The sequence below is a fragment of the Anomalospiza imberbis genome, chromosome 3, assembly GCF_031753505.1.
Source record: "Anomalospiza imberbis isolate Cuckoo-Finch-1a 21T00152 chromosome 3, ASM3175350v1, whole genome shotgun sequence".
Taxonomy (NCBI): domain Eukaryota; kingdom Metazoa; phylum Chordata; class Aves; order Passeriformes; family Viduidae; genus Anomalospiza; species Anomalospiza imberbis.
Genome location: NC_089683.1, coordinates 21255161 through 21277505, shown reverse-complemented (window position 1 = coordinate 21277505; position 22345 = coordinate 21255161). Strand labels below are relative to the sequence as shown.

Here is a 22345-nt window from a genome sequence, read left to right as displayed (position 1 = left end):
TTTCATTGCAACAGACCCATCCCCACTGTAGAACAGGAACTAAAACTCATCCTTCTGGTTTTCTAGTTACCATTATAGATTCATAAGGAACTGACTGAACAATCTTTTTTTTCTTTTTTTTTTTTAAGTATTTAATCAGTGGGATATTGCTGGAACAAGGAAGATTTACACAATGCAAATCATTAGAATGCATGAAAAACAAATTGCACATGGCCAAATTGAGAAGCTGTAACAGTATCAATAGATGTGCCTTTTACAGCAAAAAAAAAAAAAAAAAAAGGAGAAAAAATTTGAATTCTACCAAGTAAGCTACATTATTAAAAAGAGCCAGGCAAGCAAGGGGAAAAGCCCATAAATCTTATAAATCACTATATCCATCCCTAACTCCCAAATGCATTGCACATTATAAGAAAACATATTCTGCTTTTACAGAAGTACATTCATAAAAAAATGATTTATCATTATTGGAAACATTATGGGGAAGAGGCATAGTTTTTAAATTCAAAATACAGTTATCAAAGTTATCAAACAACTGAGACAAAACTAGACAAGTGTCTGGATAAAATCTTGATCCCAGATAAATGCAAGAATATATGACATAAACCAAAATAATAAAAACAGAAAATCGAAGAATGAGAGATTTTTGATTCTGCAACTATGCATATTCTTGTAACTGTATTTATTTTCACCTAAGATAGGTTCCAGAGTTTTACAAAGCATTTATCTTGTGTCATACCAGATTATTGCTGCGTATTTTGCTGAACACAGAGGATTTAATTTTCATTTTGTTAAGTTACATAAGCTTTTTTTTCCCCTGGAGGAAGCTGCAAAGAGCTTGCCTCATAAAATCTGCCAGCTTCCCTCTGCAACACAGAGGCTTGAGCAGAATTCTGAATCCAAAACATTGGGGAAAAGGCCCTATTAAGCACGCATTTAAAACCTTGCTTCTAATGGTAGCTTAACCATTTGTATAGTGATACAGCAGCATTTGTGTGCTTGTATTTCAAACGGGCTAATGTGAAAGTGACTCATAAATACATCTCTCCAGAATGCAAAAACCTTGATCACTTTTAAAAAAAGGAAATATATGCTCTCATATATTCCAAGTCTCCAGTTTGGGGGAAAAGGGAACACAACCGATTTATTCAAAAACCAGTTAGACAACATGTTCATTTTAAAGTATCTGTGTCTCTAAACCTAATGTATCTATTTTCCCTAAATCTGGAAATAAGACTGTCTGCATTCTCTTCTCATCCCCATGTATTTGGCTGTACTCTGACAGGATTAATGCCTATCTCTTAAAGAAAAACAGTTGTCCCCTCTCAAACAACTGAGACAAAACTAGACAAGTATCTGGATAATATTGTAAAGCTCGGAAAGAACAACAAGTATAATTGCATCACAGAGGTCTAACTTTTGTCTAAACAATACATATAATTTGGCAGGTTCATTTAAGTTACTGGCAGAAGAGAAATGACATCTTCAGTACTCGATATGTTTGAGAAATTTCACTCACCAGTTACTTTGGGAATCCCCTGCAAGCGTGGCACTGGTAATGCTACTATAATACCCAGGTTTGTTCCAACCAGCAGTAACCCATGGCACACCAGGAGACTGGTCACAGAGACACGCTGCTGCCCTGTGGAGTTTGGCAAGTGCTCCGTTACTGAACAGTGATGACCTTTGCTTAGATCAAAGCAACTTCAGGCAAACACAATCAGCTGTACCATCTCAATTCAGCAAAGCACTCATTGCAAGGCAAATATTTTGCTGGATTATGGAATTACACTTTACATACATGACAATTTAAATATTATTGAACTTCTGAAACATTCTGCCCTAAATCTCTGAACCACAGCATCTAAAGGTAAACACAGACTGTCTCTACAAATCTGCTTTTATGAATAGGCTATGTTTGTATATTGCCAATAATAAAACTGAAAACCATTTCAGTTCACAATACTCAAAAAACACTCTATACTCAAGACTCAAGCCTGCTCATGATTACTTTTTTCTTAATCTGTGAAACTCTATCAGAAGTGCTGTGTCCACCTGTCTAAGTTTGGGTCCCCACATACAAGAATGGCATTGGCATATTGGAAGAAGTCTGACCAAGATGATGAGGGGACTGGTGATATTAAAGGAAGTGCTGTCTGCACTGGAAGGATGCACAGAAGACAGACAGACTCTGTCCACATGTGCACAGTGATATGATAAGACACAACATGCTCAAATTTAGAGCATGGCAAAATTGTATTCTATGCAGGGAAAAGCTGCATCACTATAAATGTGGTCAAAAACTGCAATGGGTTGCTCAGAGAGGTGGTGGGATCTCCATCCTATACAGAAGTATTAAAAATTTGGCTGGACAAGACCTTGAACAACCAGGTCTAATCAGGCCTTCTTCATGAAGGACGAACAAGACTGCCTCCAGAGTAAGTTCCAATCCAAATTTCTCTATGATTCTGTGGTTTTCTACAACACTACTTACAGGATTGCTATTTTTCTAGTGAAAAAAAAGTAATACTTGCTTGCAATGCTGACTAAAAATATGTTTGATTCTGTTTAAATGGATTTTCAAAATGGCCTTGGCAAGCTTCAGAAACAGAAACTATGATCTGCCCAAGCTTTTGCCCAAGTCTATGGGGAGGAGCGTTTAAACTCTGCTCAAAGCTCGAAGAATTTCAGGTTCAAAACATACACTTTCTTGGATTTGTTATTAACTCTACATGTAAGAGAGCAGTCATTCCATCTTCATCATAGCTCTGAAACTGTGAATCACTTCACCAGTAGGTTGAGAATTTGAATTCCACATTTGATTTCACTTGAGTAAACCCTCATGTTCAATACTTTGGAGAAAGATCTTAATTATGGTGTTTCACAAATGAATGCATTTTCTGTCTTGTCCCTTGAAGCTGAGCTAATTTGCATCCAAGAATATATGAATTACAGACTCACTGGGAAAGCAGGGAAGGAGAAGCTTGACAGTCACCCAAAGCACTTGACTGGAAAACAGGAGGCAGACCACAAGTCTTTCCTCACAGAACTTTACAAAATTAAGTATTAACCGAGCAATGGTTTGTTTTAAGAAACTCACATAGGGTCAGATCTGGAATCCAAGGTCTGTCTACCTAAAAGCACATCCTAAAACACCCTAAAGGCACAATGATTGGGTCATCCTGGTCAGGTGTAAAAAGGACAAGTTTAAAAGGCTCCATCTACTTGTGCAGACCTTCAGACACTACTACGTTGAGTTCCATGAACTATACATGTTTATGCTGGTAGGATGCATCATCCCTCCTCAGCTAAATGAGCAAGGATAGTCTGTGTTGTACACAAATTACAATCTTTTGAATCTTTCTTGCCTTTCCAATGGGTTTGTTGTTTAGTTGAGTTTAGTGTTAGGGTTTTTTTTTTGTTTTGTTTTGTTTTGGCTTTTTTGAGATATTAATGGGATTAATTTAGTTTCCAAAACAAAGCACACAAAGGCACTCCTTCACCACAAAAGAAGTTCCAAAATAATGCCCAAATACCTCTCTGTTCTGGAAATTTCAAAAATCAGTATATGAATTCTGTGATTTAGAGCTCAGGCTCGCTCAATTTATTTATGACATGTGGGTCCTCTCCTATCACTTGTACTACAGCAAGTGCAAGCTAAGGTACAAGCTTAGCTTAACTTAGAGCTTGTTCTACAAACTACACAAATACTTGAGCACAATTTTTTAACTTTTAATATTATCAAAAGCTCCAAGTGCACTGTTGCCTCTCAATCCCCTGCAGAAGCAAGATGCTCCTATTTTTAGAACTTTAATGCTTTTTAAGCATTTAAAAGATAACATTATATTCATGATTTCATACTCCAAACCTGAAAACTTTTAGACAGTAATTTTTACCTGGCAAATACGTGTTACTGTTTCCATATGTAAAACCAGCAAATTATCAGCCAGCAACTTAGATTTTTAAACACTTAGCACAACCTAAAGCATGAAACAGCTACAGAGAGGTCAAAATAAAAATTGCTTGCTGTGAAATCTTGAAAGAGCAGGAAACATTGGCATCTGAGAAGGTACTTTAAATAACATAAAACAACTAAAAATATATATAGATTTAAAAATACTAATTTAAAATATTAATTTATCTGCTAGCCAAGGTTTGAAATCATATTTATCTTTGTTATTTTCTGACTTTTTGTTTTGATATATTTCAAATTCAGAGGGAAATAGTCAATCCAATTCCCCAGAATGTATTATTCAATAAGCAGACAAATTAACAAGTTGAGAAGGGAGAATGATAAACATATTCCAAAAGCAATAAAATACTCATCTTTAAATAGCAACTTTTAGATCACACTGTCCCAGTGAGGAAAAACCTGTTAAAACCTGTAAAATAATCTGACCAAGATCTTGACTTTACAGGAATTGAAGCCAGTAATTAAGTGTATGGTCTGCTCTGTGTTCACCCTTCTCAGGTCTCCATTACAACAACCACCAGAGCTGGATAAATCCTCACAGATCTAAATTCAATCCAAATTAGGTGCAAGGACATTGCTCCATATCCTCTTACATGGCCATGCTGCTCCTACAATGTAAAAAACCAGCCCACAGTACAAATCTGCTGGGCTGATCTGAAGTTTTCTCATCTTTTTATCATTTCCCAACAGTAATCATAAAGCAACTGCATTTCATGGTCTGGCACCTGGCGGGGTGGGAAAAAAGCAAGCTGTAAAGCCTCATAGTAGAGCTGATTTTTTGTAGAGAGGAAATTACACTTTTTTTCCTTTGCTTTTGCCATCTGTTTCCAGGAAACACACATGTCATTAGAGGATATATGGATATAAACAGAATATGGCAAGTTAAGCAGAAATCACCTCTTTGTTAAACAGGTAACCTGTCATCATCCCTACGAGCAATGAAGTATCAAGGTCACTGTAATTACAGTAGTCTCTTTAAAAGGGCAAATTCTTTTAAAGCTGAAGGCAAAAACATGTTTAAGGATGTTCTTTAATAGAATACTGACTGTGACTATGAAAAAACATATGTCTGTTCATGTACACTGTGATTTTTTTTTGGTGCGAGCTGTGACAAAGGCTGGTGAAAAACTAACTTTCTTCATCCTTCACCTACAAATCACAAAATTTAAGCATAAACTTGCTCTACAAATGACATATGTTGCACTAGTGAAGTGTGAGTATTTGTCTTCAAATGTTAATAGATTTCTCTGCTACTCAGTATGCCCTCTGTTAAGATACCAGAGCTGTGCTTGGGCTCCTTAAAAGCAATCCAGCTGTACTGTGAATCCACAGTGAACTAGGCAGTGAAATAAACAGCTGGATCTATAACAGTGATTATGTTCTTCCTCTCAAACATTCTCTTCCTTTCTCACATGGAATTTGGCCTTTCGTTACAGAACACAATCTTGTTATACATTATTAAGAAATATTTTTGATGATATATGAAGTAAAGGTAGTGCAGACCAGTCTAGACTAAATGTCTATCCCACAGTCACCTCTGTGATCTTGGTTTCATTTCCAGTCCTGCATTCCTACACACAAACTTTCTATAGCTCCAGAAAGTGAGAGCCCTCCGATCTCCAATACTCAGAGAAGCAGACTGCCACAGATTTAAAATTACCCCCATCAGGTAAAAGAATCTGCCAAACACAGTCTGGTTTTTTGCATTACTAAACTTCACCAGATCATAAGGACAATGGCCTTCAGTGCCATTTCACTGCCCTTTGATTCTGTCCTTTACCAGACAGAGAGCTGTGATATTTAAAACTGTCTTCTTCTAAGAACAAAATTGGGGAAATATACTGCTATGAGAATTCATTATTAAGGTTATGAGACCCTCCTACTCTGCTTAGCTACTGTAGTTATCTTTTATGTACTGTAACTCAAAGTAATCATTCCTAACAGTGACAGTAAATTTTTCTTTTACTTGTACAGTATAACAACAAAAAATTTCATTAAATTAATGAAGCAATGTTCCTCTTATTTACATTATTTTTAAGCAAAGACATCTCTAGGTAGCCTATCGGGACAGTAATACATCTTGTTACATGTAAAATCCTGGGAAAAGAAGCCCAGCTTCTTCAAAGTTATACAGAGATCTTGCCTTTTTAGATCTCTCTTCTTAAGACTCTTAGCAATATTTTTACACAAATTTCTTCTCTAATTTCAACACCACTTGAATTTTTACTTATCTGTTATTTCTGCACATAAGGAACTTCTGTTGAATTTCAGAAAGATAACAGAGCTGTTTCCTTGAAAACTAAACATCATAAAAATCTCTCATGAAGGCAAATACATATATTACAAATATACAGCTATTTCACCATGTTGTAATTCAGTTTAACTTTGTTTTTTTTATTCTTTTTTATCTTAATATATACTACACAGAACTTGATTCTTTAGCTCCTTTTAATTCTGAAACTGCTGTTTTATTATGTAAACCTCCCACTACTCTGTCTTTTAGCTTTTATTGTTGCAGCATTTTTGAGATCATATAAACAGGCCTGAGAGCTGCTGCTAAATAATTGAAATTCAGTTCATTTTTAGAAAGGAGTCTCCCTTTGAACATTTGCTCTAATAATGTCCTACTCCCGAAATAGACTTTCATTTCCATTCACTGGTGTGCTTTCTGTGAAGACACTGAGAGAAAAAAAAAAGGAACTAAAATGGGTAGGAATGACACCAAGGAGCTATAAATAGCTAAAACTCTTTTACAAAAATTATGGTATGTTATATCAGCAGTTTTATTGCCATGGCAATGAACACAAAGCTAAATTTTTGAATGTTTTTACATGCAGAAAATATGTATAAGGGAGGTCTTCCCTTTTTCCTCCTGCTATGAACAGCAGAACATAGTAAAAGTTAATCTTTTTACAACTGATCTTGATTTCTTTGCACAATTCTGATGAATTCAATCAAATTATCTAGTTAAAGGCAGGTGATTTGCCGCTGTTCAGTGCTGGAGCTATGGTTAAACACCACATGTAAAAAGCGCCCTGTCTAGAACATGACAAACAGACAAAATTTATAATGGAGTTTTACTGTAAACCTAATTTCATCTGAAAGAAAACATGGTAAGACAGATACAGAAAAAGTGAAACATTTTTGATGTAAGATTTATACCTAACTTCTGTGAAAATATAAATATAATCTCTGTGTGGGAAGAACTGGCTTCAGCTAGAAAAACTAAGCAATGAAACTGGCACACACATTGCCCATAAAAACTGCAGAAGCTTGGTCTACTCGAATCTACAAACAGGGAGAGACAGAAAGAATGGTTGTCCACTCATGGATACCTCATGCTCAGCCATGCCAGTACCATTTTTCTGTCTCTGTATTCCCAGCACAGCCCCAGCTCCCACCTGATGTGCTTGCTGATGCTGAGGTCCTTGTCATCCACTTGCTAAACTGACACAAGCCAATTCAATTGCCTACTGAACAGCTTCTGTCTTAAAACACTTAAAGAGTTTTAACTTTCAAAATTTTATCCTAACAACCACAGGTTAGATTTAAAACTAATAATTTAATTCACAAAATTAGAGCTCCGATCAGCAAAACACTGAACACACCCCAGAATGGCAGCATGTGAATGGTTCAGAGTTCCCTGGATCTACTGATATAGCTAAAAGTAAGCAAGTGTTTTTTTGGTCCAGATCCCAGGCAAAATGATTCCATCGCGTACCTGATTCTAAGGTTACAAAAGCAAATGCTAATCTCTGCAAAGTAAACACAATTTCATGACAGATTACATTAACCAACTGTTTCACAGTCATGCAAAAAATATGACCAAAGAGAAGAATCCACCTGCTTATCTGATTACACTGATAACCTCTAAGGAGAAGAGCTGTTACTCAATCAGCTCACTGCACGCATTGTTCACCTGGGCAGGAGATGGACTATGACTTACTAAAGCAAATAGTCAGGAGACACCTACCAGACTCAAAGTCTGAGGTGAACCTTCTGATTCTGGCCTAATCTACAGCATTGGAGAACAACAGTGATAAAACAAAAATGTTACCATGCGATGCAATTCAACTACCTGGCAACATATTGTGAACAGGTGTGGCAATGTTAACATCCTGGAGGTGTTTCAGTGTCTCTGTGTGGAACAGTCGAAGAGTAGATCCAGATGTGAAGGCAATCCAGACTCCCACTCCAGCCACAGCCATGTGAGAAATTACCATCCCTTCCTCTTGATGGGCTTCAAAATGGTTCTGCAAGAAAAACAAGGGCTCTGTGGGGAGATGCAAGTCAAGGATATCACTCAACCTTTCTTATCAACTTTTCAGTGTAAGCACCGTATCTTCATCCTCTTAGACAAGGACAAAGCTTCTTCTGCCTTGCTCAGGATATGTTCTGATATCTGTTTATGATGTGTTAATTTCCCTGGGACTTTTTTTGGAAATATATCATCAGTATAGAAGGATTCTCAGCTCTTGAACCAGAGTTCCACCTAACAACAGAGTAACTCAGATTTTCTGGTTTTTAAAAATATTGCATGATAGGGGCTGGCAAGCCCAAAGCAGCTCAGACTTGAAAGGATTTCATGTTTCTTTACTTGCACTCCTTTGGGAAAACTACCGCAGCTGTACTTTTATCTACAGCAGAACTTCTATTTCAAAAATAAAAAAATACTTTTCTTTTGTTCTGCCAGGGGTCTTTTCATAACAAGAATAACATAATTTATTAAAAAGTCATATTTAGAAAGTAGAGTGTTTAAGAATATAAACACACAATTATTTGCTCAATTACACACATCACTATGTCAGCCTCAGCCTTAATACTGCAGTTTGATTTTTGATGCTTCTGAATTTCACAAGTTTTAGCTATATTGTTTTTCTGTCCTTCAAAGAATTGATGCTTCTCATTATAAAAGCCAAAATCCTCTTTCTAAATTTAAGTAACATAACACTTTGAAGGTAGACCTTTTTCCAGTTACAACCTGGGTCCAGGAAGGCAGAAACCTCTCTCTCCCTGTATGTCTCCATTAACATGTGAGAGAAAGCCTTAGTAAAGTTTCTTAATCATTAACAAGAAGGAGGGATTGTTTTCCTCCCAGTTTGGTCTTGTAAGAAGACTGTCTGTGAAGTTGAACACAGCCTTTTATTGTTGTGCCAGCTATTACCAGAGAGACAGTCTGATAAACACAAAACTTACTTAGCTAAATAAATGACAAACTGTTCCTTGGATAAAAATCTCTCATTGAGGGGTGTGGAAGTAATAAGTGCTCTAATATTCACTTAAAGTATTATATATTCTTTATTACATTTGTAGATAAAATGCAGAAGTACCTCCTCCTTCCTTGTGAAATACACAAATTTTCCAGGTGTTACAATTAAGTTACATTTTGGCTTTTTATTAATTAAAATCTAAATATAATAGGGTTATAGATATATTGTCCAAATTTTCCATCAAAATTCAACTAACAGGCTAAGATCAGAGACAAAGAACAAACATTTAGGATTACCACAAAGAATAACTTTTGGTGTTATGTTTAGTAAGCATTCAAGGTTTTTTCACGCTTTATTACTGCATAAATTATTTTCACTGAGAAATTTGCTGTTTAAAGAGAATGGGAATTATTTTTTTGTGGTTTTCATTTGTTAATATTATTCCCCAAATGTGCAGTTTTTAGTAAATGAACAGAATTTTCTCTTCAGCTGTCAGGCAGTGGTTCAGTTATTGAGCATTACTGTATTACCTTTTGATTCTTTGAATAATAACAATGCAGAATGTAAGGTAAGCAACTCTGGCAGGCACATTCATATTCACTGTTTTCCTCAAGTAACCAGTATTCATTCATTACCAAATGATATACACAAATTGAAAACTGTAAGATTTATTCAACAGAAGAATTTATCCATAAAAAAGCACCTTTCAAAGTCAAAAACAGCCCTTATGACTAGATTTGCTGATATTCTCATCATGCATGTTCCATTGCAAAAAAGATTCTAAACTATTTACTTTGTTTATAGACTCATACATCCCTACACTGGTGACTAATTTGCTTTTGAGAACTTCTAGGGTATAGACCATGGATGCTAAAGCAAACCTGACGAGCAACTGGCACTCTTTGAAATTAGAAGAAAAATGAACAAGATTGTAAAAAAAGAGTTTTCTCTGGAGTGATCCAACCACTGCTGACAACTGTGCTGGTGCCACTGAAAACAACTTACACATGCATTTTTGTCACACTCCATTTTTACTAGCCAACTCATTATACTCCCACTTAAGTCTGTCCTGCCATTTGTACAGCTGTCTGCTGGAGCACACAGACCCACTTGAAGTAAAACTGTATACTGCAAACATGACAAGACCTGTAGAAAGAACTATTCTCATTGAAAGGGTCTTCTAACATGGAGCAAGAACATATCCCACAACTGTACCTTCTTATGCATAAATTTTTGCATAAAGGATAGCTTTGACATATGTTTCAATTACACATCTATCTGAAAACCTGTGAGCTGGTCTTTTACTTCTAATTTTCTTTTCTTTTTATTACAATAAAGACAGATATAAAGGAACAAAGATGTCTCATTCCTTTTGTTATCAAAATAATTGAATTAATTTTCTTTTTCTCTTTCAGTTTTCATACCTACATTTCTCTTGCCTAGCTTTTCCTCCTCAGGCTCTCCCATTCTAACTACAGCAACACAGGAGTTGCAGAAGGCACTGTGGACGCCACAGCCCAATGCAGCCCACCAGTGTTCCGGCAGTGTGGGACACAGCAGAGCCTTTCTTTTGAGGGAGAGCTCACTTACACCAAACAGCTGCACCAAGAGATGAACCACAATTTCTTCAGCTTCAGGTGAAGAGGATAATGGGTGCCATTTCCTTCAACACCAAACAAATGTCTTTCACTGCTTTAAAGAAATTACAACACTTGGGCAACACACATTCATGTACAGGGATTTCCATATTTTTGTTTACTCAGCTGAACATTTCAGTGTAACCCCTGTATAGATAGCAAAGTTTTAAAAACAAGACAAAACAGACTCAGACAGAATGTCACTCAACCAGTGACTTTATTCTATTAAATGCTCTGGCACTTTTTGAAGTTTTGAAACAAGCACAAACTGCCTTTGCAGAGTACAAGGAGCCCCAGGCCCAGAGACAATTATCGGATATAGGTCTGTACCCAACAGCAACACAACTGTCAGATCTAGGGTCAAAACTAAGTGACAAATTTCTTCTTCGCAGAAAGAGGATCAGAGTATGTAATTAATATATAACAGCAATTGATGCATTTCTCATGTGTGCCCTGCCAAGGATCTTGAGGCATTGTGCCAGTTTGGGGCATTGTGCCAATAAAAGACATTACCTAAAACATTTTATTACAGTAACATATCATTAGAACAAGTGAATTGAGAGTCTTACCCATATCAGAGGGGGAAGAAAAGCAGAAGTGAGTAATATCCAAATCCAATACACACAGTGCCAACCTGCTCATTTACTAAAAATTATTAAAGAAAGAAAAAAATCTCAAATAAAAATCTTAGCAAAGCAAGGAGGCATGGAATGAGATTGTCTTCAAGGGTAACATACTTTGCACTCAGCAAATGCACAGACAGTTAAATTTGAGATACCAGTGAAGCAAAGAATGCCTCAGAAGGACAAGTTTAAAAAATAGACTTGAATATGCTCATGGACTTGCACAAACATGGCCTTAAGATCTTGCCAGATGCCTTTACAGATAATGTACTTGATGCAGAGCACATAGTATGCATGCATGACAGTAGCAATGAAGTAGCAAACAGCTGCATTGCAGTATACATGGAGTATCTCCAGACATTAAGTATGTGGAGATATAAAGGAGTTCAGTAAAGAGGGAAGAGAAACAGGTGAGCCCTGTGCAACACCTGTATTCCTGCTGATGGAGCAAAGATCACGTTTGTGTAAAAGATCTTGAGTCAAATCATTACAAATAACTTTCAACAAGAGAGAGCACAGAGGGAAAGCAAACATTTTGTTGCTGCTGCTTCTCCTCATAGCAAAGATTCAGCTCTTCACAGTAAGGATGAGGCAGCTCAGATGTTAAAATATTTTATATACACAGAGTTTATATTGCCTCATGTATTGTATAATATTGAAACAATATTGCCAGTGAACCTGGGAAGGACAACATTGCAGATCACTTTTGGAAACATAAACCTAGGAAGTTATCAAAACAGGTCAGATCACTAAGTAGGCAGCAACACTGAAAACATTAGTGACCTGTTTAGTCTGGTGAGATGATGAGAAAAAGATCAGTATAGTATGCCTTAATACCCATAAAAAAACAACAGAAAATCATTGCTCATTCAAAATTCTATGAGGAAAGTGACACACTATGCCATGGGTATTTGTGTGAAATTAAAAAGATGACCCTCAGCCACATATACAGAAAATCATCATGTTCTTGAACAAAATTATTTATATTGAAAAAACATTACTCAACCCATATGCACCATTCCTTATATGTTGCTTGCTGCAGTACTTATTGTGTGTGCAATAGACCTATAATAACCTGAGCTCTGAATACAACAGATGGCTTAGTTGAGAAATGAGAAGAAACCTCCTGTGATGCTTTTGTAGGAAAATCTGTAGTAACAGCTGAAAATGAAACTGCCATGTCTGATATTGGTAGAGTACTTGTTATTTTATGTCTCCAAACTTCTGTTTTCAACACTGCAGTCCATGACATTTTACTGTATTATGACAGAGTAAGCTTTAAACATTCTTTAATTCTCAAAGTTTGTTTGTTCTCTGTGTTTGTTCTCCTCTGCCAAAACAGCCCAGCATAGCCCAAACTGCAGCCATACCACCTGACTTAGGGAGAGCTTTGTTACAGAATTACACCAGACTTGCCAAACCTACTTACAGAGATCTGTCTGTACATATCCAGCCTCACACAGGAACAACCTGGCTGTGATTTCTTACTATTTTCCTAGAGAAGTTTTCTTACTGTTTTGTGAGAGATTTTACCAAAGTCTGTAGAATAGCAACCATGTGTCCCACAGGCTGTGAAACTAACAAAAGTCCATTTCAAGCATCTATCCAAAACAATAATCCAAAAATCTTTCCCTAATCACACCATTCAAAATACTAACAAAACAAGCCTTATAAAAAAGCAAAGTAAGAGAATATACGATCCAAGCAACTTATTAGATGAAACAAATCTCTCAGAAAACACAGAAAAAGATAGAGGAAATTAGGATGTTAGCTATTTCCCTGCAAACCCATGACAATGACTCACAGAATCAAGTGTACCAAACAGACAATTGTTGGGAGAAAACACGATCATCAAAGAAAAAAATGCAGCAACAAAGCACACAAAGGAGGCTGTGAGCTCATCATGACTCCTGTTTGAAAAAACTTCACGGCTGTAAACATCATGCAATTCAGTGACACTCTATTGTAGGCTGAAGGAGAGGTTGAACTCCTGATGCTTCATCAGCTCTTAACTTTGGACTACTAAGATGTTCTTTTGGTGAAAGGTGTAATTTTGACAGAAATAAGGGCTTAACATTTTCTGGAAAATGCGGTCACAAATGTGAGTTTGAACACTCTACTCTTATTCTGAAAAAGCCAGCTTTTGTGTGACTATTCATCAGAAACTGCTCTTATGGAAATAAAATTTTTGTAGGCCACCAAGAAGCAAAACTCTGAAAAATTATATTATGAAATTATCACAAGGTAAAAGTAACATCTAACTATACAGAGGCAGTCTCTTAGTTAAATGTTCTTCAGTAATTAACATAAAAATCCTATAGGCACCTACTTCTCTGCTGCCTTACCTCATATTTAATTTTTAAGAAAATCTCTTGCCCCAAATACTCTATAATTTCCAAGCACCTTATGGAAACCAGTGGGTAAATGGCAGCAAGGTTTGATGAGACATAGCAGAGAACACAACAGCAGAATTACAAACTAAGGGAGTGAGATTTAAAAGAACTGAGACCACATTCAATAAAAAGCTCCCTGAATCATGATGCTTCTTAAACACATTTTAATCTTTAAAATTTCACCCCTAATACCTGGAAGCATAATAGGTGAGCAATGCTTTTAAAAGCGCTTACCTCTATGGAATGCGTCACAGTGCTGATTATAAAAATTTGTCCACCACATGCAGCCCAAATGGTCTCCTCCATCACAAGCAGACTTCTAACAGGCAGAACTCCCAATTTAACTATCTTCTGAGGTTCTGTGTTCCATGTCCCATCTTCAATAAAAAAAGGAGAAAGGTTATACACAACCAAATGGTGATCTTTGCTTTAAAACAGTTCTGAAATTCCACTGCTTAAATTTCTGCAAGTTGCCACTTCCAGCTACACTGTGATTTGTGTATGGTTACTTTTAGCTTCCAGGTAAATTTGTAAGGCTAAAACAACATTAAGGAGAAAACCCAAACCTAAGTACTCATATAACTGTCAACAGAGTAAATTTTATCTAGATTAAATGACAGTTCAGGAATACCACATTGCTGTTCTGATACAACTGCTTTCCTTTCCAAAGGAAATACAGCCAAAAACCCATGGCTGACACAATTGTCTCCAACTCAGAAGGAGCTCACAGCCAATTTATTTCAAGATGAATCAAATCTAACTAGGACAGAATCATCCTTCATGTGCAAAGTCATCAGGAAGATTTTTACTGTAGGCTCTAATGAGTGCAGCTCACTCTCTAAGAGCATTTTGATGAAATGGACCTTCCTGCTACTAGATGCTTCAATTAAGACAGAAATTAAAAGCAAAAAAAAAGGAAGAAATTAAAACTTGGTCTTGTGCCATATCTTCACTTTTCTTACTTTTTCCTCTAATTACAAAACCCACAGTGTTTTCTTTGGACTGTATTTAGCAGATCTAAATTAAATTATGCATGTGTATGTGGCACAATCAGTTATTGAGAGAGGTTCTGGTAAGAACCGCATGCTTCCACTTACTGCTATGGTCACTCTCAATTGCCATCTCTTCGAAACAAGAACTAGCAGATTATTTATCCCCAAATTTAAGAACCAGCAGCATAGGCTTTTTGAAACAGTTGTGGCTTTCTCTTTTATACATACAAATTGACCTGTTAAGTACATCAATAATAATGTTTTCATATTGGTTTATATATTGTAAATGCTCACTGAATATAGTCTCAAAGATGACATTTCTATACATTATGCTTTATTAATAATATAAAAATCTGTTAAAAGTAACTGGGTTTTACACTGAGATGAAAGATTTCAAAAGGCACCATTTCTCCATTGAAAAGCCTTCTTCCTGCACAAACTGCAGAAAAGTTTGTCTACTTTTCTGACACTGGTTTCAACTCAGTAACCACTTAAATTTTGATTGATGAGACCAAAGTAAACACATCTTTAGGCAAGCACTTAAGTACAATTTTTCCTTTTCCCTCCTGAAAACAAGTGCTTATTTGCTTAGGGAACAGGGTCACAAAATTTCCTGCTTCACCAATCACAGTAGCAACAACAATAATGAGAAGCCTCAGGTCTGGAGTACTTCTCAAAATTTCTGTCATCTGTGTGATACAACCTTTGCTGAGTCATTCTCAGGATGTTGCTCTCTTCTGAAAGCATCTTTGTAGAAGTGACATTTAGTTTCAGGCTGTCAAAATAATTTTTCATTATTTTAGTCTGCATTGAGAGGAGTGCTTCCAGTTATTAGCCTGCAAACGCTCCCAGTAATGTCAGAGCCACTCTGTGTTCTCTATGACTCATATGCACTATTAGTAATAAACAAACTTCTGGAAAAGTTTCCATTCTTCAGCAACCACATTGCCCACAAATTAAATTATAAACTGGAGGCTGCCCATACTCTTATGACCACTGTAGGCAGTGCAGTGCCTTCAGAGAGTGAAGCCGCACACGTGCGTGTCACAATTTTCACTGTGCAAGGGATGCTGACTGCAGAAGTTTAACAATCTGTACACAGCACCATTCTCAGGGATAAACCCAGCATAATTCTGGTACATTCTTCCTGTCTTTTCTGAAGGATAAGGACTGTGACTTTGGGCAAGGAGCAGATATGCTGAGCAAAAAGCTATCTTTTCTAGTTGTATTTTCTCACTGAAAAAACTATTAATATAAAACAAAAGTTCACAGAACTTGAAAAATCTTTCTCTTAAATACATTCAAGCTATACATTAATTTATATATAAAGCACAGCTGATACTGAAACAACAGGAAAATAAGGATTTTCAGGATCTCAACTGTGGACTTATTTACATTTTGCTTAAATTAAATTTCAAACATCTAATGTGTTTCTTTTTTTTAAAATCTGGACCTTTATGTCCTGAAGTTTCATGTAACTCCTCAGATGACTAAGCATTAAGCAAAATTCATCATTTTCATCAATGTAAGAAGGTGATTTCGATCAATGTTATAAATACCATCTGAGTAATGAATATCTGATTCAACATATATGCCTAAAAAACCTCAGTTCTCACAAAACCATTTTCTGATACTGAAACAACAGGAAAATAAGGATTTTCAGGATCTCAACTGTGGACTTATTTACATTTTGCTTAAATTAAATTTCAAACATCTAATGTGTTTCTTTTTTTTAAAATCTGGACCTTTATGTCCTGAAGTTTCATGTAACTCCTCAGATGACTAAGCATTAAGCAAAATTCATCATTTTCATCAATGTAAGAAGGTGATTTCGATCAATGTTATAAATACCATCTGAGTAATGAATATCTGATTCAACATATATGCCTAAAAAACCTCAGTTCTCACAAAACCATTTTCTGTTGGTGTGTGTGTTAACACAGTACTTGAAAATACAGTTTAAGAGTTCTGTAGGATTGGACATATGAAGAAGCTGAGATAGAAGTCTCATGTCTTTCATGTTATCACAATTTCTTGAATAAAACCCCTGAAATCTCACTTGATGCATCAGTCCAGGAAAAATCCAAAGCTATCACTCTACCTTATGACCCTAGTCATGTGATAAGGCTATTCTCTGGTGCTTTTTTTATTTCCTCCTGCAAACACTGATGTCTTCTAGATCAGACAATATCTGAGACAGATGAGGGGAAAAAAGGGCAGGGGGACACTCTCCAGTCTAGTAATTAGAACAGTATTCAAAGGATGTGTCAGCTGTGTTCTGGACCCCGCCTCAGTGAATGATTCATTAATTATACTAAGTGGAATGGCACCAGGAGGACAAATGAAGCCCTGTGCATTTCTCTCCTTTCATTTTGTGGCAGCCAGGGAAATCTCTTGAGAGTGGAAAGCATGGGTAAAAATCCACTCAAGCAAGGCAAGGGATTAAGCCTGATAATCCAACATACTTCTGTAAATGCTTTAACCACAGGCTGGCTAAGAGTAAGATCATGACTTCATTTTTCTGACCAAGAATTTTATCACCCATCTCCAAGATTAATTAGCAAGTCTGTGTTTAGCTCACAAGTGGTTTAACACTATCAAAATCATGCTTTGAAGAAAACATAATACTCTTCCTGCTTCTCTCTCCAGATCTCAGCAGACCCTGTTCAATACCTGCACAGACTTCATGTTTGACACAGGCTATTTCATGTTATCTGTCTGTTCCAATGTCCATTGCTTCTAAAATCTAAGGGGAAAGAAACATTATCTCTATCCAACTTGTGTAAACACCTGCAGATTCAAGACATGCTTATCTAAGTAGTTTCAACAACTGGCACTACCCAGGTATTTAAAATTAGTCACAACACTTGCAAAAAAGATAAGGAATAGCTGTGTTTGATGCTATAAAATTCTTTGCTAGTTGCTGATTAAAATAAGTTTATTTTTCCTGGCAAAACAGAAAAGAAGGAAGAAATAGAAGCCAAGATAAAATTTTTGCCAACAGAATCTCAAGGCATATCTCATGAGGATATGAATTGCAGGTAGAGATGTTTGCAGGAAAGAGGTGTGTCTACAAAATCTGAGAACAGGGTCAAAGATAGAAATGAATCCAGGGGCTTCCGGAAATTAGATGTCGAATATTTATGTTGCATATAAGATGTTTGATATTTGCATAATAGATAAGTATTTAAAAAAAAACAGAAGACAGATATTATACCAATAGATCTGTGTTAAGTCACTGTGTTATGCCAATATTTTTAATTCTCTTTGTAACTTACATTTCTCCAGAAGTTACATGCACTAGTCTATACACCAGTGTTGAAAAGTATCTTGCAATGCATGTGTCATTTAGCTGCATCAAAGTAAGGTCTCTCATACTTATAAAATATTTCTAAGACTTCAATGTAAAAGGACATTATTTCCATTAGTGCATTTTGTTATTAGTCCTGTGGGTTTTATGAATTTGAAAAATTAGTTATCTTCCTATCTGATTAAATTTGAGTGACTAGAAGAAGTTTTAAAACAATGTCCATTTTATAGGAAAAGTTTTAAAACAATGTTCATTTTATCCTTCTGTGGTTTGTTTCCACAAAACTCAATGAGGAAAAGTAAAATTATTTTACAATAATTTATAAGAATAGGCTTCCTATTATTAATTTATAAATATTTTAAATATTTGGTACTTTAAAAAACTGTAATTAGTTGGTGCACTCAGGTCTTCATATAAGATAACCTATTAACATATAGTTTATTTCCTCAGAAAGTATTTTCAAAGTTTGTAGTAGTTTTCCCTTCCTTTATGCTTTCAGTCAAGCTGAACGGAGCAAGCACTTTTGTCGACAGCTTCCTCTCTTGCTTAGCAGCACTATTGATGCTTTCAACAGAGCTGCCAACACAGCCCTGGGAAAAGCAGTTCTTGGTTAATTAGTGCAGTGGAGCACAAACATTTTTTCCATCACATGGTACACAACCCAGCACTGTGGAGGAGTAAAATGGTACATACAGAAGCCAAAAGTTTAGCACATTCCTTATCACTTGGAAATAAGATGAGACACTCAGGCCTGCTCTTCTAAACAATGTGTAATTAGGAATATCCTATACTGTGCATGCATACTCATTTTTTCTCCCACATGCATCAAATTCTTCAAGCTAAATAGCTGACAGAGGTCTTCCTACAGTTATACAGGGGGTGGTACTGAGGTCCTGGCATGAGATACACAAATAAGACTGAAAGCACTGTCAACATATTTCTGGTGATGAGTATTATGTGACAATGCAAAGACAACAGTATTTTATCTCTGTTTCAGTATCACTGCTCTAGTCCTCTCCCTAACAGCTTAATACCACTGCTTATTTTTCATAGCAATACCTCTCACAGTATCTACCTAAAGTGGCAATCACATGCCAGAAATCCACTTTTCAGACAAGCTAGAGCAATACATGGATCCACTCAAACTCTGACTTCGACATCAGTATTTTATGTTCCACATGTTTTTCCTTTCCTCAATGTGTCAGAGAACACAAGGGTCTTACCAAATCCATCAAGGTACCCCACCAGTCAACTGACTTGCTACTCCTTCACTGTGATAACTGTTTCCCTTACTCTTGTATTTCCTTTCAGTTTTTGTCATTTTCTTTGATATTAATCCTCTGAAAATGCTCCATTGATTAGTGTCACAAAGCCTCTTTGGACAGTTAAGTCATCAAAACTTCTGAGCAACTTCAGAGTTTCCCAAGTTCTTAGCAGTTCTGTGCATGGCCAAAATTGACCCAGCTATTATTTCATTGGACCAAATTCTTACTGAACTACTAAAATATTAATTCTTCTACTTTCTGCCACAAAAATTCTGAGTTTTTATTTTCTTTTTCCTGTTTCTCTCCCGTACTCTTTACAGGACTTTATGAAAAGGAAATGTATATCAATGTCTAGAAGAAAGGAAGCTGGAACTGACTACAGTATGTCAGGAACAATACACCTATATTTTATAAAGATTGTGATTTCCCTTTCCTAAGATACTTTTGTGAATGGAAGTCAAACACGCGCTGACCTTTTTTGCTATTACATCACTCAGAAAACACATCTGCTGGGCTGTCTGCATTCATCACAAAGGGGTTTTGTTATGTTTTTTAAACAAAGACAATACAACACACTTTTCCATTAACCTCTTCTAAGCATGTTTTGCATGGAAATATTAACTCAGCCTGAGGCAAACACTAAAGGCAGAATTTTCAGACTGATAACTGCGCAAAAGAGAAATTTTCCCCTTCCTATATAGAAGAGCATTTAATTCACTAGCTGTCTCACAGTTCCCAAAACAAGTCTTCTCACACACATAAAATTAAGTATTAGTGATGATAATTATCAGGGGTACTGTTTTTACAATTAACATATTAGCTGACCTGCACTCCAGTGTTCTGTGATATTTTCACAAATCACCATATTAGCTCACATTTAAGAGCCAAGTAGATTTTATTACTTTTTCAAGACTTTGCTTTCAGTTTGTGTTCAAATACATTAAAGTACTTAAAAATACATAAAATTTTAAAGTACTTAAAAATACATAAAATACCAAAAAGTACTTAAGTACTTTTTACCTTATATGTGAAAGTACATGAGGTCTCACTAAAATGACTACCCTCCAGAAAGGAAGTTGTGCACCTCCTACTCTCCCACTAACATGGCATTTGCTCTTTGGTTTACTGTAAGACTTCTCAGTTTCCATTTTTTACTACTTCAAAACAAGATTTTCTGCAGCAGAGCACCCTGGATGCTGTTTATCTGACATAGTTCTCTAGTGAAGAAAGTCAGATGTTTGTAAACAAATAATGGATATTTATATGCATTGACTCCTCTGAGAACCACTGGAGAAATTAGAGCTATTTGGGTCCTGCAAACCAAATGACACAAATCGTGAGTCTCTGACTACATAGAGTAAGGCATCGAGCTTCAGTGACTGAACTGATTCACACAGTTTCTGCCCAGGGAGGAAGACAAAAGGACCCCAACTCTATCACAGACTGTGAGACAGATTTTCATCCTAGAAGAAAGGTTATCCTTTCTCATTCATGGAATCCTGCAACAACCATGTTTCCTGTGCATCTCACAGCATTTGTCCTTCTCAGGCTTCAAATCAAGATGTAATGCAGGGATATATTTCACATTCACTTTTAAATCTTTACCTAATCTCCTTTATGATGATAGACCAAAACCCAAGCTGAAGTGGCTGAAAAGTAACCTCCTCTGCAGAACAGAAGGTAACCCTGATGAACTGCACAAAGCTCCTCAGAGGTTGGATTCCTTTGTTTGGTAAATAGGTCAGCACTTATAAAAACACCCCTCCAGGGCTGACTGCCTCACATAACCTCAGCAGCCAACATAAGGAAGATGGACGTTAACATGGAAGCAGCTGAATCACACAACTTCCATGGGGCATGGAGAACTGAAATAAGCCACACTGAGCAAGCAATAAGGAGAGGGACTACAAGATTAACTGACAAGAGTAAGAGAAATATCATTATTTCCCATCTCAAAGTTCCAGTGACCGTGACTCAGACTTTGACAGGCTCTATGAACATCTCACTGCCCACAACCAGCGTCTTCAGAAGAAGACAAACAGGGGATGCTACGATCCTGGTCAATGCAACAACCACCATCTCATAACCAGACTGTAATGCAGTCTGGTTAACAGCTCTGCCCCATCTTTAACATTCTCTGTAGTTATGCAACCCATGAATCCTTTCTTAGCTATACTGCCAAGGATAGTTGTCAGTTGTGTTTTTTAAGTGGTCTTTTCTGGAAGAAGTTGAGTGATAGCAATTGCAGTCTTAAAACAGCTTAAATACGTCATCACCTTTCAGAGAAGATGCCAAATTCACTTTAATACCCCTCCCAAGTATGTAGAGAAACTGAAACACCAAAAATAATATGAATCTAGGATCAAGACCTCTCTCCTGTGCCTCAAAAGCTAAGAAAAAAAAATGCTAATCAGTGGAAAAAAAAAAAGTTTTAAAGGGAACTGAAATCTAATGCCTGGCTTCGGATCAGAGTCAACAGCTCAACAGGAAACCTTCTGGGTTGAAGACAACAACTGGACAAAGGAAGTCTCTTTCCCAACACTTTTTACCCAGATCCTTTGTTGTTTGGGGAAAAAAAAAAAAAGCATCCTGTACCTTTCCCAAACAAAGTCTGTGATCTAACAGTGGATGTATAATTTGTCCCAAGATTACAGATACTGAGTTTGGTTCCACAGTTAGAGACTGGTAAGATTTAGTAGCCAACGTACAGTGCCACACAGATGCAGCTGAACTGTCCACAGGGCCCACCTCATTAGAGAAGCATGACAACCATCATTACTGCAGCTCACAAACAAGGCAGATCTCTGCAGGCTCTGTACTTCGCAAGTTAGGAGTCTCTGTGCTAACATTTCACCTAAAACATTAAGGTTTCAAACCTTAAGCAAAGCCTCGCTGATTTTGAACTGAATCACTGGATATATATGCAATACTACAGGGAAGTTAGA

The 22345-nt window shown here is 36.5% G+C and overlaps 1 protein-coding gene across 7 annotated transcripts in view; it reads right to left on the bottom strand.

Annotated features, from left to right (window-relative positions):
* Window positions 1-22345, bottom strand: part of ARHGEF10 (Rho guanine nucleotide exchange factor 10) — a 105152-nt gene that overhangs the window by 944 nt on the left and 81863 nt on the right. For 5 of the 7 annotated variants that reach the window (XM_068183576.1, XM_068183575.1, XM_068183578.1 and 2 more), the window contains 3 exons: window positions 14068-14210; window positions 8049-8223; window positions 1517-1639 (listed from right to left, as the gene is read on the bottom strand). In XM_068183576.1, coding sequence (XP_068039677.1) covers window positions 1517-1639; window positions 8049-8223; window positions 14068-14210 — 441 coding nt within the window. Of the gene's footprint in view, window positions 1-1516; window positions 1640-7030; window positions 7459-7943; window positions 8224-14067; window positions 14211-22345 lie in introns of those variants that run through there. The other 2 variants (XR_010997016.1, XM_068183579.1) reach the window with 2 other exon arrangements.